This window comes from Danio rerio, chromosome 3 (assembly GCF_049306965.1).
Source record: "Danio rerio strain Tuebingen ecotype United States chromosome 3, GRCz12tu, whole genome shotgun sequence".
NCBI classification, from domain to species: domain Eukaryota; kingdom Metazoa; phylum Chordata; class Actinopteri; order Cypriniformes; family Danionidae; genus Danio; species Danio rerio.
The window spans coordinates 37,606,278-37,622,086 of record NC_133178.1 but is presented as its reverse complement, the minus strand read 5'-3'; the positions used below and the strand labels follow the sequence as shown (position 1 = coordinate 37,622,086).

The 15,809-nt window shown below is 32.7% G+C and overlaps 1 protein-coding gene across 10 annotated transcripts in view; it reads left to right on the top strand.

Annotated features, from left to right (window-relative positions):
* Window positions 1-2,136: 2,136 nt before the first annotated feature.
* si:ch211-198m17.1 overlaps window positions 2,137-15,809 on the top strand; it is a 40,289-nt gene continuing 26,616 nt past the window's right edge. For all 10 annotated transcript variants that reach the window (XM_073944820.1, XM_073944821.1, XM_073944819.1 and 7 more), the window contains exon 1: window positions 2,137-2,347. Coding sequence is in view for 7 of the 10 variants with exons in the window: in XM_073944817.1 (XP_073800918.1) it covers window positions 2,275-2,347 (73 nt within the window). In the remaining 3 variants the exon portion in view is untranslated. The remainder of the gene's footprint in view (window positions 2,348-15,809) is intronic.

The following is a 15,809-nucleotide window of genomic DNA, read 5'->3' as shown; positions in this document are numbered from 1 at the left end:
TCGCTGCTGGTTAAACAAAAGGCCTATGTTGCCATCCTGTCCTTGGCAATCCACACATTTTCCAAATTGATAAGAAGGAAGGGAGTGTCTGTAGCTACTTGACACAAATTGAAGGAGTTGGAGCACTAAATGTCAAGACATTCTTCTTTAAAACCATATCAAACAGACCGTTTCCATCACATACATCAGTGATTGCCACCCTTATTGTGAAGGTTTGATTGAGTTTTAGAATGAATCAGAGATATAAAGCATTGGCTACTTTTCAATTTCTCTTCTCAGCAGTTGTCGTTTTTTTTCTATTTGTTAATGGGGTTTAGTTATACTTTATTATACCATCTGCAAACATATGCCTGTAAAGTTGGACATTTCCAGATATACTTTATAGTTCATAGCAGGAGCTCTTTTATAGCCTCATAAAATGCATGTCATACTCGAAGGCTTGAGTTCATTTTATGGAAAAGAATTTGTAAAATGTTTTACAGTATAAGGTGTGTTAATTGGCCACTTGTGCGTCAGCGTATGACCGATATGACAATTTATGTTGAAAGATGATGGTGTTATTAGCAACATCTTTCAATATATATTGTAATATTGACAAATATTGTCAGAAAAGCATTTTGCTTTTATTTCTTGCTAAAATGATTGGATAAATTATTGAATTAAGTGTTTCTATGGAAAATGATAATAAAATAATGAATTCATTCAAATACTCGTTCATTGCTGTCTAAATTGGCACAACGTTTGCTGTTTTTGTACCACAGCTAGTAAAACCTCAAACTTTATGAATTGCTACAGTTCAAACTAAAAACAAGATCTATATACAGATTTTAAATAATTAAATAAAGATAAATGTATTTAAAAATCTGTGAAAAAGTTTTTATTCATAAAATAAATGTTTTTTTGTTTGTTTGTTTTTTCCCGATGTTTTATCAAGTTTAGTTTCCTTACAAAATTAAGATTTTAGATGCAAAAACATCTAAATGCCATCTGAAATTATCCTTTAAATTTTGTCTTTTAATTATTTATTATTTATTATTTTTATCAGGCTCTGTGTATGTTATATATTTATCAGGCTGTGCATGTTTGTATTTTTTTATCAGGCGTGTATATTCAATAATATCACTTTTATGGCAAAGAATTTTCCTGGTCTTTAAAGTGAAACATCTCAACAGGCTGAGAAAATGTTCATTTTGATGGAAGTTTCAGACACCACATAGAGGTTTTTGCAGCTGAAATCTACAAATTTATTTTCAAAATAATCACATACTCACATACACACACTGAGGAAGTCTTGGATTTTTTAGATTTAACTCTTAACATAGCAAATAAACTCCAAATAGATGCATATAAAAAAATAAATAAATGGAGACTCAAAGCTGTCCACATCAAATCTAACTTGGCACATTTAAAAATAGGAAGTTAACCATTAATCTAGTAATGGACATCTTGTTCAATGATATTCTGGCATGAGAGCCAAGACGGTGAACCAAATATGCCACAGAAAGTCAAATTATTTAGTAAATGAATAACATGCTGTTTTTGTGGATGATGTTAACAACAACAACAACAACAATAATAATAATAATAATAATAATAATAATAATAATAATAATGCATTTATATTTTGGCAACTATTATTATTATTATTGTTATTGTTGTTGTTGTTGTTGCTGTTATATTATTATTTTTATTATTATTATTATTATTAATAATAATAATAATAATAATAATAATAATAATAATAATAATAATAATAAAAAAACTCGATATATCAAAAAATGATGGAATAGAGTTGTTTTAGATATAGTATAAAAAATGAATAGGATGGTACTAATTTCCATGATGGAATGGAAGACTTTATATATTAATAGCTTAGCCTACTTAGTAGCCTATATGTTGAAAATAACCTTAGCTAAATTTTAGTTTAGGCTACACGTTAAACTACTGCTAACAAAACCCTTGTGTTAGTGTTTGGTGATATTATTAACACTGGTTACCTGCACGCGTGTCTCAATGTTGGGTGTGTGTGGGGATAAAGTGAATGTCACACTGATTTCAAAAGTCTTTCGCAATCTGTGGGCTCAGAATCCTCCCACTGCGGGCGTATTTAACCCGCTGGACGCTTTCAAACCACCTGTAGCGGATCTGTGTCCTCCAACGGATATAAACCTCCGAAAGCCACCAAGACACCGGGCACGAAGCCCCTGTGACGGGAGACATCTTCTGTTTTCATTGTTTTTTTCTTATATCATTATATTTTTTGTATTTGTATGAATGTTAATTAAGAAGAGAACTATGTTACTGACGCACCGACTCTTCTTCCTATTGATATTAATCTCGACTTCAGGTAAGCCTGCGATCTCTTTGTGTTAGCTAATGGGTTTATTTGAGATATTCAACAAGCTGCCCGTATTTGAAATGAAGTTATGTACACAGATATTATTATGTTAAGTAAAACCCGCTTGTGGTGATTTGACTTTCGCCGAGTTGAGTTAAGGACCATGGACAGTCTCGAGCGATTTCTTTTTAGTTTAATATCAACGTTGACCTGATATTTATTAGTTTTTGTTAGTGGCAATACTTTAGCGTGGCAACACCAAACAAAACGTGAGACACATTTTAATAGTCTGAAGGAAGAATTAACCGAAGGAAGAGTTTAAACATGAAAGCCATTATTGTTTTAAACGAAATAAATGATGAAATAACTGTTACTATACCTGAGTTGACTTGATAGACAGCAGTATTTTTTGGGGAAAGTGTTCAGCCTTGTCCTTTGCTAACTGGTTTTGTGGTCAACATGTAAAAACGCCAGCATTTACGTTTAAACTATGAACGTGTATTACCATGCCTTGATTTTATGTGAACATTTATATGGCTAGGGTAAATATTCACATGTAAATCATGCAGTAGCCTATAATACAGATACAGCCACCACATTTAGTAGAACTGCAGATCTAAGATAGCATAATATAAAGATTAAATGTTAACATTTACTTTAGCTAATGCACTGAACCGACAGCAACATTATTTAACCACAAGATTATAAGAAGATTAATAAATGCAGAAAAGTGCTATTTTTATTGTTAGTTCAATGCCTAACAAATATTGACAAACAAGAGCTCATTGGGATTTTTCCCTTTTATTTAAAGTCTCTTCGTCACATAAATGATCACATGGAAATATTGTGGTCAGTGGCAAAAAATAGATTAATCTTATAACAAACTGAAGGACAAATTGAGCAGTTATTGTACCCAAACCTCTTTAAAGATAACAATTCAAAGAGAATATAACAAATATTTTCATTGTTATATTGGGAATTACATTATATATGAGTTCCTTTTATTTTCTAGTGCACAGTGTGTGTGTGTGTGTGTGTGTGTATGTGTGTGCATGTTTTTAGGTTTAGTTTGGTCACTGTGTGGTGTGATGATTAGTGTGTGGTGAGTCACAGTATCACACACAGTCAGGCATGACTTTGAGACTCTCCACTGCGCATTCATGCACACACACTTGTGTGTTAGCAAGCACTCTCGGAACTAGCTACATCATATCCTTTAATTTAGCAAAACTACCATAGAAGCAGGTTATTAAATGTGTTTTATTTGTAATATAATTGTGGTTTATTTGTGACGATGCTTCCTTGGTCAATTCAATATTATTTCTTAAATTTTACTAACATTTTGATGTCAAACAGGAGTCCTAGTTAAACGTAAAACCCTAAAATGTATATACAGCAGCACATGTACCTTTGCCTCAGGGCTTGCTTGTGTTCCTAATGATATAAGTCCTGCTGTGTGTTTGTGTAAAAAGAGAGAAGTGTGTGTGTGTGTGTGTGTGTGTGTGTGTGTGTGTGTGTGTGTGTGTGTGTGTGTGTGTGTGTGTGTGTGTGTGTGAAGTGTGTGTGAAGTGTCTTCAGTAGAGGAATAGCCTGTGGCTATGTCCTGTCTTTCAGTCTGGCACCAAGTCCAGCTGTGTCCCACTAGTGGAGTCGTCAAAGACAGAGAGCTAGTGAAAGAGAGATTGACAGGTTAGCAGCTTGATGGCAAATGTCATGTGTGAGGGGAAATAACAAACATGTGTGAGAAAGATCTCTGAATTATTATCTGCAGTAGCCAATAATAATCATGTTTACGATGTAATGGATAAAGATTCTCTGAGGTTTTGCATATTCATAAAACAGCAGGTGAGATGTACCCAGATGACCTACTACTTCCATTGTAGGGTTCCAGGGAAAACTTTATTATATCCCATGAAGCCACAGAAAAGGGTTTGCAAATGACATTGAAGCAATGTAACTGTTGCTGTGGGTCACATAATGTGACAACACAAATGCAATTTGTAAGTTTATAGTCGCACATTAAGTTGTAAACCAAATGAAGTCATTGAATTAAATCCTCAAAGCAACACTATGCAACTTTCTCTCATAGTTCCCTTGTAGTTGCTAAGTGCAATTGCGTGTTACCAGCAAGGTAGATCTGACTGTTCCGCTCATAGTCAGTTCTGTATATATCCATGGTTCTGATGGCTGAGGTTGTGTTTACTGGGCTGTAAGCATGATTTCAGATGACATGAGGCAGATCTGGTAGACGCAGCAGCAGAATTCATCTAGTTAAAAGTTATTCAACCACTGACTACACTTTTTAGGGACATTGTTTTAAAGGCCCTGTATGTAATTCTTTTCTTGACTGTTCTAAAACATAAAAATACCAGGGGCCTTATGTACGTAGGCTTGTGTTGAAATCATACTAAAACATTGCGTGCACACAAAGCTGTAAATGTGCGTACGCAGTAAAAAATTCAGATGTATGAAACACTGCGTATGCCGAATCCCACGCATATTCTCTTCGTACATGCGAATAAACGTGAAACTGAGCGCAACATGCATGAGCACAAAACCCCTCCCTTATAAATATGCTAATGACTCTACTTTGGCTAAACTTAACGAAAAAGCAATGGCAAAAAGCAAGCAAAAAAAGAAACTTTGAACAGAATGTGATTTGGAGGTGCTGCTTTCGGATAGACCGGAGAAAAACGGTGTTATTTGCAAGTTTGTCCTCCGGAATTAATAACAGAAGAAAAAAAAATAGAATGGGAGAGTTTAGCTGATGCAGTTAACACAGTTGGGTCTGAACATCACACTGAGTGGATTAAAAAAGAAATAGTGCGATGTATAGGTGTAAAATTTTATAGTGTCTTTAACAGCGTGAGTGGCGTAGCTCGTAAAGCACATGGTAACATGTTTTGACATGTTCGAGCATGAATTCGATTCGAATCCAGCGTCTGATGAACTTATTCTTTTTTTTCCCGCTACATATCAGATTTTGCCTACTCTTCATCACGAGGAAGACAAGTCGGAATCATTAATAAGTGTGTGCATCATATTTTATTTGCACATTTATTGAATGGAAATTTTTCTGATTCATGTATGCATATTCATCTTCATATAGCGCCTTTATAGCAATGTACGTGCAGTAGATCGCTCCGATTACATTAGGAAAACAGGCGATCGCTGCAAGTTGCGCTTTAATGTTTGGCCTGGCTGGAAAAGGTGTGCCAGAGCACGGTTTAGTTGGGCTTTTGTGCAGTATCTTTGTAGTGTGAGTGCAAAAGACAACGTAACTTTTAAGGGACTGTTAAATGGATTTATTAATCATTCTTATTTTTCAATGAACATGAACTGTCATACCCCTCACTACACGTCAGCTGCTACCTTCAGTATACTTCCTAATACCTGCCAGCACAAGGACTTTTTTATGATAATTTATGAACATCAAAAGTCATGGATCTGTTTAGAAAAATCTTTGTGTCTGTGTGTCACTGCATCCATTCCAAAATACAAAACAATATAACTAAAGCAACGAACATTGTGCTGAGCAAAATCGCTTCTTGATGACGTACGTGTGCTCGGGCTCAGAATGTAAAGATGCAGTGTGAGTGCAGGCCATCCGGGGGAGAGTGGTGAGGGGACAACTGCGCTTTGGCAAAGTTCAAGGCAACCGTGCCTAGTCAGAGTACACCCTCAGCCTCCCAGGTTGCCTTGGTGGAAAACACAGGGGCGCTCACTCCTGTTGGCGTCATCAGTCTGGCAGCCTGCATTTGTGCAGAGCATCATTTGAGGAGTCGGGTAGAAAAAAGAAAGTGTCTCCAATATTTTAAATTTGAACTGCCATACCTAGTTCAACAACTATGTGGGCTTGTATGCTTACATACTGCTATTTTAAGGGCAGAAAACTTTTATAGTGTTTTTTTAAGTAAAACAATAAATTGTGCCCCATATGATGCACTAAACACTTTTAATCTTGCAATTATTTTATCATTAAAGTTGTGAAATACAACATTATATATATTATTATGATATTTATATGAAATAGCATGTCAAAAAAAAAGAATTTTTCAAATCTCTGTATACCATGATATATAAGTGGGCATGATCAACTAACATGCAGTGTGAGCCAGATGCTACATGTGAGACTTATCAAAGAAACCTTTAGATACAAACCTGTAAAATGTGATTAAACCACTAGAATATGTGTCAAAATGTTTAGCGCTTGACTAAGTATCTGAGAATTTTGCTCTTGTTGCCTTCACAGCACAGTGAGTGCTTATATTAATCATATTTGATAGCAAAAACTATAGTAAACATATATTCAGCAATAAGAGTTGTCCCCCCTCATAAACTTCTAATTACTGCTTATTGATTGTGACATAGTTGTTTTAAAGTTGGTTTAGGGGATCTAGAATATGGTTTTGTATTAATATGTGTTTTATAAGGACCAAAAACACCAAACTTACTATTATAATGCATGTTTATAAGCAACCAGTTCATCTAATCAAAAGTTTTTCTGCATACAGATAGACAGACGGACACACAGATTTAGACATGCTAGTAAATCATGTGAGCTCTTTTTCTCTGGGTCTGGGAGGATTGTGGAATAAGGTCTTTGTTTCGGAGAGTTCACTAATCCAGGCAAAGTGCTGTAATGCTAATCTGGGCGTCTGAGGGATAAAGAAGCTCTCTAACACAGCCAGTATAGTTAATTAATGCTGTCTGCTTTATAAATTAACTATAAACTTCAAACAAATCCACACAGAGTTAATTACAGACTTCTCACTGTACATAAAAATGCATCGTCACTTTTGATGTTTCTTGTTTTTTTTAGGATTCAACATGAATTATTTTTTCATGCTGGCTCTTCTCTTCTCTTCTCTTCTCTTCTCTTCTCTTCTCTTCTCTTCTCTTCTCTTCTCTTCTCTTCTCTTCTCTTCTCTTCTCTTCTCTCTAGGTTTATTGGGATTACAGGTTGTAAATCTGCTTCTAATTGGACAGCATAGGCCGACTGTGCTTTAATTGGATATGATCGAGTGTGGGTTTGTGTAGTGTGTACCAGCGCAGAAGTGCTTCTCCAGGGAACCATCTGTTACCTAAGTGCCATTTAATGCTTTGTAAGCCATTGGAGGAGAGAGTAAGGGAGAGTATATTAAAATGGCTTGTTTTGTGTACAGATGGCCGGATCAGCCAGTTTTAGACAGAAAGAAGGAAGTGTGGTTAAGGAACAAAAAAGAGAGGAACTCAAATATTTAAAAACGAACATTTAGCTCAGTGGTATATGATTCGAAACTACAGTTTGACATTGTATTGATAACATGACAAAAATGCAGCCATTGGTGTTGTGAATGTGTACAGTAAAGCTTTCTGATGGTTTGAAAGGTGTCCAAATGAAAAGTGCATCAATTTAGGCTTTCAAAAGTAACTTAGTTTTACAAAAGTAATATCATACATTTTTCCAAGCCCCAGGATATAAAATATTATTATATTGATGCACCTCTTTAATTTAGGATTAGTGGTTTGTTATATTTAGAATTATTATTTTATTATTATTATTTTATTTTAGATCGTATCACAGTTCTATATACAGCTGGTATTATTTTTAAACAAGTATAGTGATTTTACTAAATCTTTATATTTTTTGTTACTGTTTGAGCAAATTTGTGCTTTTGTAATTTTATTATTAGTTTAAAGTTAATTAGTTATTAATATTTCTTTGTTTAAAGATTTTATTTTGTTTTGCTTTTTACATTGTTTTGCTTAATACATTTACGTATTTTATTTTATTTTAAAAAGCAGTACATCAAATCAAATGTATCTGATATTGTGTGCAACTATTTCAGCTTTAAATATGACATGCAATGGTGGGGTCAATTTGATAATAGCTTTAAGACATTTCAGTCTAAGATATTGCTTCCAGCACAGCAGTAACTCTAAGCAGAGGTCATATGACTGTTACATATAAGGCTTTGTGAAAGAGGAACAGACTAAGAGCATGTATGTGCCATTAAACAAAGAGTGTAAAACAAGAAAAAATAGAGGAACAACATTGGCATGGTTTAACAGTGTTAGCGGTAAATGGTAGCTAATTACCGAAGACATACAAAAGTGTCTGTGATGTCATAAATATCGCTTATTCGTAATATTCGTCTTTAGAGAATCATTTCAGTTACATCACAATAGATTTATAAAAGACACTTAAATATAAATATATATATATATATATATATATATATATATATATATATATATATATATATATATATATATATATATATATATATATACTGTATATATATATATATATATATATATATATATATATATATATATATATATATATATATATATATATATATATATATATATATATATATATATATACATACACACACACTTTTTTTTAAAGATGTGGCCATTAAAAAAAGAATTGCAATAATTTCACACAGAATTAAATAACAAATATAAAATAATATTTGACAAAATAAAATGTACTAGTTACACCTATTTCTAAATTTCATTTGAAAGCAGTTGGGAAGAATGATTTTTAAATTAGTATGATTTTTTAATCGTAAAACAATTAAAATTGTTTAACTACAAATAAAATGTTTATGTGATTAAAACCATGCTAGCTGTGGAACATAAGATATTTAAACAGCTGATGTGATGGAAAAATACCTTGGAATTATTGATGATAAACTGCAAATGTAAAGACAGGCATTTTTAAACTGACTTATGAATTAATAAAAGAGAACATTATTCTCAATAAGTTTGTTGTGATTGGATGTGATTTGTAAGATGTTCTAGGTCTACATTTCTAACATTAGAAATCAAACATATAAATAGATTCACTGCACATTAAAATGCATTCACTTAAATAAATTCCTGTCATATTAATGGTTTACATAATAATTAAAATTACTTTGATAACAATGACACAGGCAACGCCTGAAATGGGGCAACACTATGACGTTGTGAATGTGTCACAACATGACTTGTTTAAAGAAGTCACAGTTTTATGGCCCTCTTATAGATACCTTTTTTTCATTCTAGTTGATAGCAGACATTTATTATCCTATGTCTGTTGGCATAGAGACAGGTAATGTGATAGTTCATCCCAAAATAGAATTCTCTTACAATTTTCTCACTCTTGTGACATTCAAAACTTTTTCATAACTTTAAGTGAATCTGTTACCTCATAATAATCCACGAAAATCTGAAATACTGAAAACGTTGTTCGGAAAACAAAGTGCACTGAAAACATCGGATAACATTGTGTTCAGACTGACGTACCGTTCACACCCTACCTGTAAAAGGGAAAAGTACAAATATCATAAGGGAAAAGTGCAAATATTAAAGGGAAAAGTGCAAATATAATTTCACTTGACATAGTAGTTTAGTCTTCACAGATCTCTCTTTTAAATTAATATTTTCTATTTGATACTTTACAATAATACAGTTGTGCATATACAATAAATTAGTCAGTAGTAAAGCCAAAACCTGAACTAATATAATAATAAAAAAAAAAAAAACTTAAGATCACAGTTAAAAAAAAAAAAAATATATATATATATATATATATATTAAAACATATAAACATGAAATTCATGTTCCTGATTGGCTGGAATGTGTGTGATAAAATATAGGTCGCTGGGTTGCTGGTTTGAGCCTCGGCTCAGTTCGCGTTTCTGTGTGGAGTTTGCATGTTCTCCCTGCATTCGCGTGGGTTTCCTACGGGTGCTCCGGTTTCCACCACAGTCCAAAGACATGCGGTACAGGTGAATTGGGTAGGCTAAATTGTCCGTAGTGTATGAGTGTGTGTGTGTGAATGTTTCCCAGAGATGGGTTGCGGCTGGAAGGGCATCTGCTGCGTAAAAACTTGTTGGATAAGTTGGCAGTTCATTCCGCTGTGGTGACCCCGGATTAATAAAGGGACTAAGCCGACAAAAAAATGAAACATGGGTTGTTACAGTCCATTTTGATCAAATAAATCTGCTTTCCTCAAACATTGGTAGTAACCATAGTACTCTAGTGATAGTTAACGTAGCCTTTCTTTCCTCAGTGTTCATTTCTTAATTTTCCAAACCAATAGAGATTAAGCCACTCAAATGATCCAAATTTTTGAACAAAATGTTTGTCTGATTAAAGTTACCGTATGAGTTGAGTGGTGGTCTCTTCTAATAATGATATTAACCTCTGACAACAGTTGTTTTCTGTTAAAGGGGCATCGCAAATAAATTAATACGTTACTGCAACTTGCTTTTAAGCAAAAACAGTTGTTATTCGTGTTCTGCTAGATCCACTTCTGAATACTAAGCATCTTTATGAAATGCAGAAAAGCGTCCTGATCCCAAATAAGTTATTATTTTATATTTAGGACATTTGTAAAGACAGAACACTACACATGGAGGTTTCAAATCCAAGCGTCATGGCACTGAGCGGCGCATCGGGTGTGCAACCCACTATAGAACACCTGAGCTTAGTAGAGCTTGGATGCAGTAAAGTAAACATTTCATTCAGAAAGATCAGGAAAAGCGTTTGCGGAGAGTTATTACAACCTAACAGACCCCTCCTTCTCACAATTACTGTTTGTTGTCCAATTTGACAGCTAGAGCGTCATGATTAAATATGTTAGCCACGCCCATATGCTAAGATATATGTGATCTGACCTGATTTAACTGAAAAAAGAAACAGGAAGTGGATTTTCAGGTTTCAATTAAAGATTGGAAGGCCAAACAATTTTTTTTTTCTTAATGACATGCACAAATGAATTGTTCACCACAAAACTAGCAATGTGAGCTAACAAAATCATATAATTAGATTTGATTTCTTGGGGACTTTAAATTCAATCAATCCATTGATTATTCCTTATTTGTAAGGGATACAGTACATCCAGGTGGTTGTTGTCGCAGAATAAAGCCTGACAGCTCCCTGATGTGAAGCGGAATTTATGAAAACAATTGCCTGGATGTACTATATTCCACTTATTACATGGCTACTTTTTACAAAATGTACTAAAAATATTCATAATAATTTAGTAATCATTTTAATTAAATGGAAAGCTGACAGAAACGACAACAGCTGAATGGAGCAAACGCTAATCTACATATTATTCAGTCACAAAGTGGCGCCAAACAGTTTAAATGAGTGGCAAGACAGACGAGCATATAAATATGGATGTAAATGTAATCACTGATGGTTATGATGATTGCAAGAATTCATATGAGCCTGTGTTATTAGTTATCTGGGAATAATGTCCTGACTGACCAGTCAGAATCCAGCATTCCAGAGAATGCAAGGAATGATGTTTATCCAGCTGGTTGTTTTCACAGCTCGCATGGAGCTGAATGTATTCACTAATGGTCAATATGATTAGTAGTGGTAGTAGTAGATTAGTAGTACACAAACCTCAAAATGGGACAAGGAAATATGATCTTAATTAAAGTACATTTAACAACTTGTTTGAAAACTGACACTAATATCTGGCCATTGACCCATATAAACACCCCTTTCATGACTTAACAAAGAATTTTATTAGAGTCATGGAGTGAAAAGAGGATATGATTAAACAGAAAGGATTTTGTGTTGTGTTTTGGGGACGGAGAATGATAGATGTGAGTGTGTGTTGATCTGTGGGAGGTGGAGGTGAAAGCAGTTCACAGTTGTCAGAATTTTTTTTTGCTGCCTGGCATCAAGTTTTCTGCTTTGGAGCAGCACAGGAGACTGCAGCCTAAGGGCATGTCAGATCTGCCCATCAACCCACACATTTCACTCTCTCTCTCACACACGCACACATACACGCACTCTCATCATATTTTGTCCTTCTTATACACTTTTGTCTCTCTGTGCCTTCGTTATGAGGACATATTATCGACTTTATATACATTCTTGAAAATAGACCAAAGAACCACTATAAATGGATTTTTACAAACAGTGATGCTATAGAAAATACAATTTTGGTTCTTTAAAGAATATTTAAATGAAATGTTGGGTAACACTCCATTTGAAGGTTTCCTTATTACACATTCTATGTACTTACAATTAATTATGCATAAATACATGCAACTAACCCTAAACCTAACCCACATTCTAACCCTAAACATATCAAGTATGTGCAATTAATTAATGCTACTCAGTACTTAAATGAATAGTTAGTTACACTGTAACAAGGACACATTAAAATAAAGTGTGACCGAATGTATATAATTTTCATTTATAATGTGAAGAGTATCTGTATAATCTAGTTTTTTTCAGAATACTTAAAAATGCATTTTTATCGAATGAAAGTTTCTATCATCAACACAAATAAAAAAATACATATTTTTATATTGCACTTAAAATTTTCATGTCGTTTTCTGTGTCACGTCAGTTTCATTTAGCAGATGCTTTTATCAAAATAAGAACAACATGTAAATACTTTAAAGAGTGCCAGTTAATCAAACGCAGTATACAAATAATATGTTCCTCAAAGAATATTTAAGTGAAATGTTTGGTAACACTTTGTTTGGTAAAGTTTCCTAATTACACAATTTGTGAACTTATAATTTATTATAATTACATGCAACTAACCCCAAACCTAACCCACATTCTAACCCTAAACATATCAAGGATGTGCTATTAATTAATGCTACTCAGTACTTAAATGAATAGTTAGTTACACTGTGTGAAGCGTGACCAAATGTCTATTTTTTAAATTTATAGTGTGAATGTGAGAAATAATTCATAGTGTGAAAATGCTTTTTTTTTTGTAGAATGAAAGTTTTTATATATATATATATATATATATATATATATATATATATATATATATATATATATATATATATATATATATATATATATATATATATATATATATATATATAGCAATTACTTTTATCCAAAATAAAAAAGATCAACATCTAAATACTATAAAGAGTCCCTGTTAGTTAAATATAATATAAAATAATAATTATTTTATATTATATAAAATAATAGATTTCAATGACAAATGGTGTTATAAGACTTTAAATTCATACATTGCACATAATTCATTTTGAAATAGTTCTTAAATAAAATGTAATCTTACAGTTAAATTTAACAACGCATGGTTCGCAAGTTTAATATGTGTGTTTCTGTGTGAGAGATTATTCCTACCACACACATACACACACACACACACACACACACACACCCAAACACACACACACACACACACACACACACACACACACACACATTCGGAAATAGAGGTCCTACTGTATGTATCAGTAGTGGAATTTGGTTGGAGGACAGAGTGTTGAGACATCAGCTCCTCTGGTAACAGAATTGAAGCAGCTTCATTTCCTTTGACCGGAATGAATGCTTACTATGAGTGTGTAGTAGAATTCTTAAACGACCCAAAGAATTGAAGGTTCATTGCTTTACTGATATATTACAAACACTTTATAATACCTGTTGTTTTATTAAAGGTCTAAAGAAAATCTGATGTGATATGCTGATCATTTGGTTTTAATTTAGTTATTTAGTTTTTAATGAATTTGTTTTGTTGTTGTTTTTTGTTTAGTGAATATTTTTCTGTATTCTAGTATTGATTGCTGCTATGTTTTTTTTTCTTGTTCATTTTTTTATAAATGTAAGTTTTAGGTGTGTAGTTATGTAATTATTTTAAAATATGATAATAATTATATATATGGTTATATTATGTTATTTTATTTGATGTTGTTTTATTTGATCTGTAGATTCTAAATATATCTGTAAAATAAAATAAAATAAAATATATATTAGACATTTTTTACTATATATTTCAGGTAACTTTTTATTATAATATATATGACCCACTTGATATTAGATGGCTATAGCTTTTTTAGTTACATTTACATTAATGTAAAAAAATGAACATGAAACAATTAAAAATTTACAACCTTTGCTGTCTAGAAAACTACTACCTTAATTAGAGGAGATTTTTTGTCGAAAGTTCAAATTCCATTACAATCATCAGTGACCCGACCTCTGCTCTGGTCAGAAGTGAAACCTTATGTGCTCTTTGACCCAGAGAGTCTCATTCCTCGTTCAGCTTTAGTTTTCTGGTGATGCTTTGAGCAGGAACTGGACCTTACATAACCCACTCATCTCTTTTGTGTCTGGAAAGGATTAGCAAGTAGTAGGCTAATCACCCTAAATCATGCACTGCCCTTGAGAAAACACACAAGATGCTTTATTAATGCCACTGTTTAATAAAACAATGCAAGATCAAGCAGTCTTGTATTTTAACCGGGGTGTTTTTTTTTCTTTTCTTTTTTTCTTTTCTACCTCAGGTTTGGTTACATGCGATTTGTAGTATGCTAATAGGGCTTTATTAATAGTGCATTTTATACTCAAGAAATAAATGTGGAATACCATTATTTCTGAAGCATACACGTTTGTATGATCTGATATTTTAAATATATGTATGCATGCACACCATTTTCAGGAGTGTCAGTTATTTTTTTACATTTGCCCTCAATCTAAAACAGAAACAGATGTTTGTAATTTAAACATAGTGCCTAAACGTCTGGTGCATCATTACTTTTTAAGAAACCCCTTGAAGGGACACTTCACCTAAAATTCTAACTCATATAAAATTCAAGCTCTCTCAAGTGGTACTAATGTTAGTAACCGGAAGCATTGACATCCATAGTAGAAAAAAAAATACCACAGAAGTCACTAATTATTGGTTTCCAAACGATGACATAATTGTAACCTATAATCTCCTTAAATTCACAGTAAATGAAGGTTATAGCATTGTTTAACGAATCTATATATCATCATTTATTAAAAATGCATTGTTTAATAACTTACCTAATGATATGCAGATCTGTTAAGCCAGATTTACATTCAAAGATAGACACAGATAGACAAAAATAGACAGTGCAAACATTTGACTGCTTTGTTTCAGGTTAATTGATTTACTTCAAATGACCTTTGCTAGGTCTTTAAAAGTTTTTATAAGATACATTAGCTATAGTCATTGCCAATTTTCTTTTACATTCATATTTGTAGGGAAAACTACATGCAAATGTCAACCTTGCCATGATTTTTTATTTTTTTCACCAAAATACAGAAACTGTTTTTGGGTTTTTTGGGTAAGCAAGTATTTTACAGTACTTTAGAAATACTAAAAAATGTCTCTGTCAGTGTTTTCAAACTATTTTATTTGATTTACCAAAGTCACAAGTGGCAATTTCACATCTGTTACATCCATAACAGAGAGATGTCACATCCACAACATTTTAGATTTTTCCTCAAAAATGTGAAAATATTCAATTAAATAAAACCAATCATTTTTTTTTTTTTATAGAGAGAACTATTTTCCTTTTGATTAGCACTGTTTATTTTGTATTGTGCAGTTTAATTCACAGAATTTCTACAAAGTATGTTGTGGACTGTAAACCCGCAGACAATTTTTTATTTGTCACATCCATAACACATGCTTATTTTCCTCATTTAAAGTACAAAACATGTT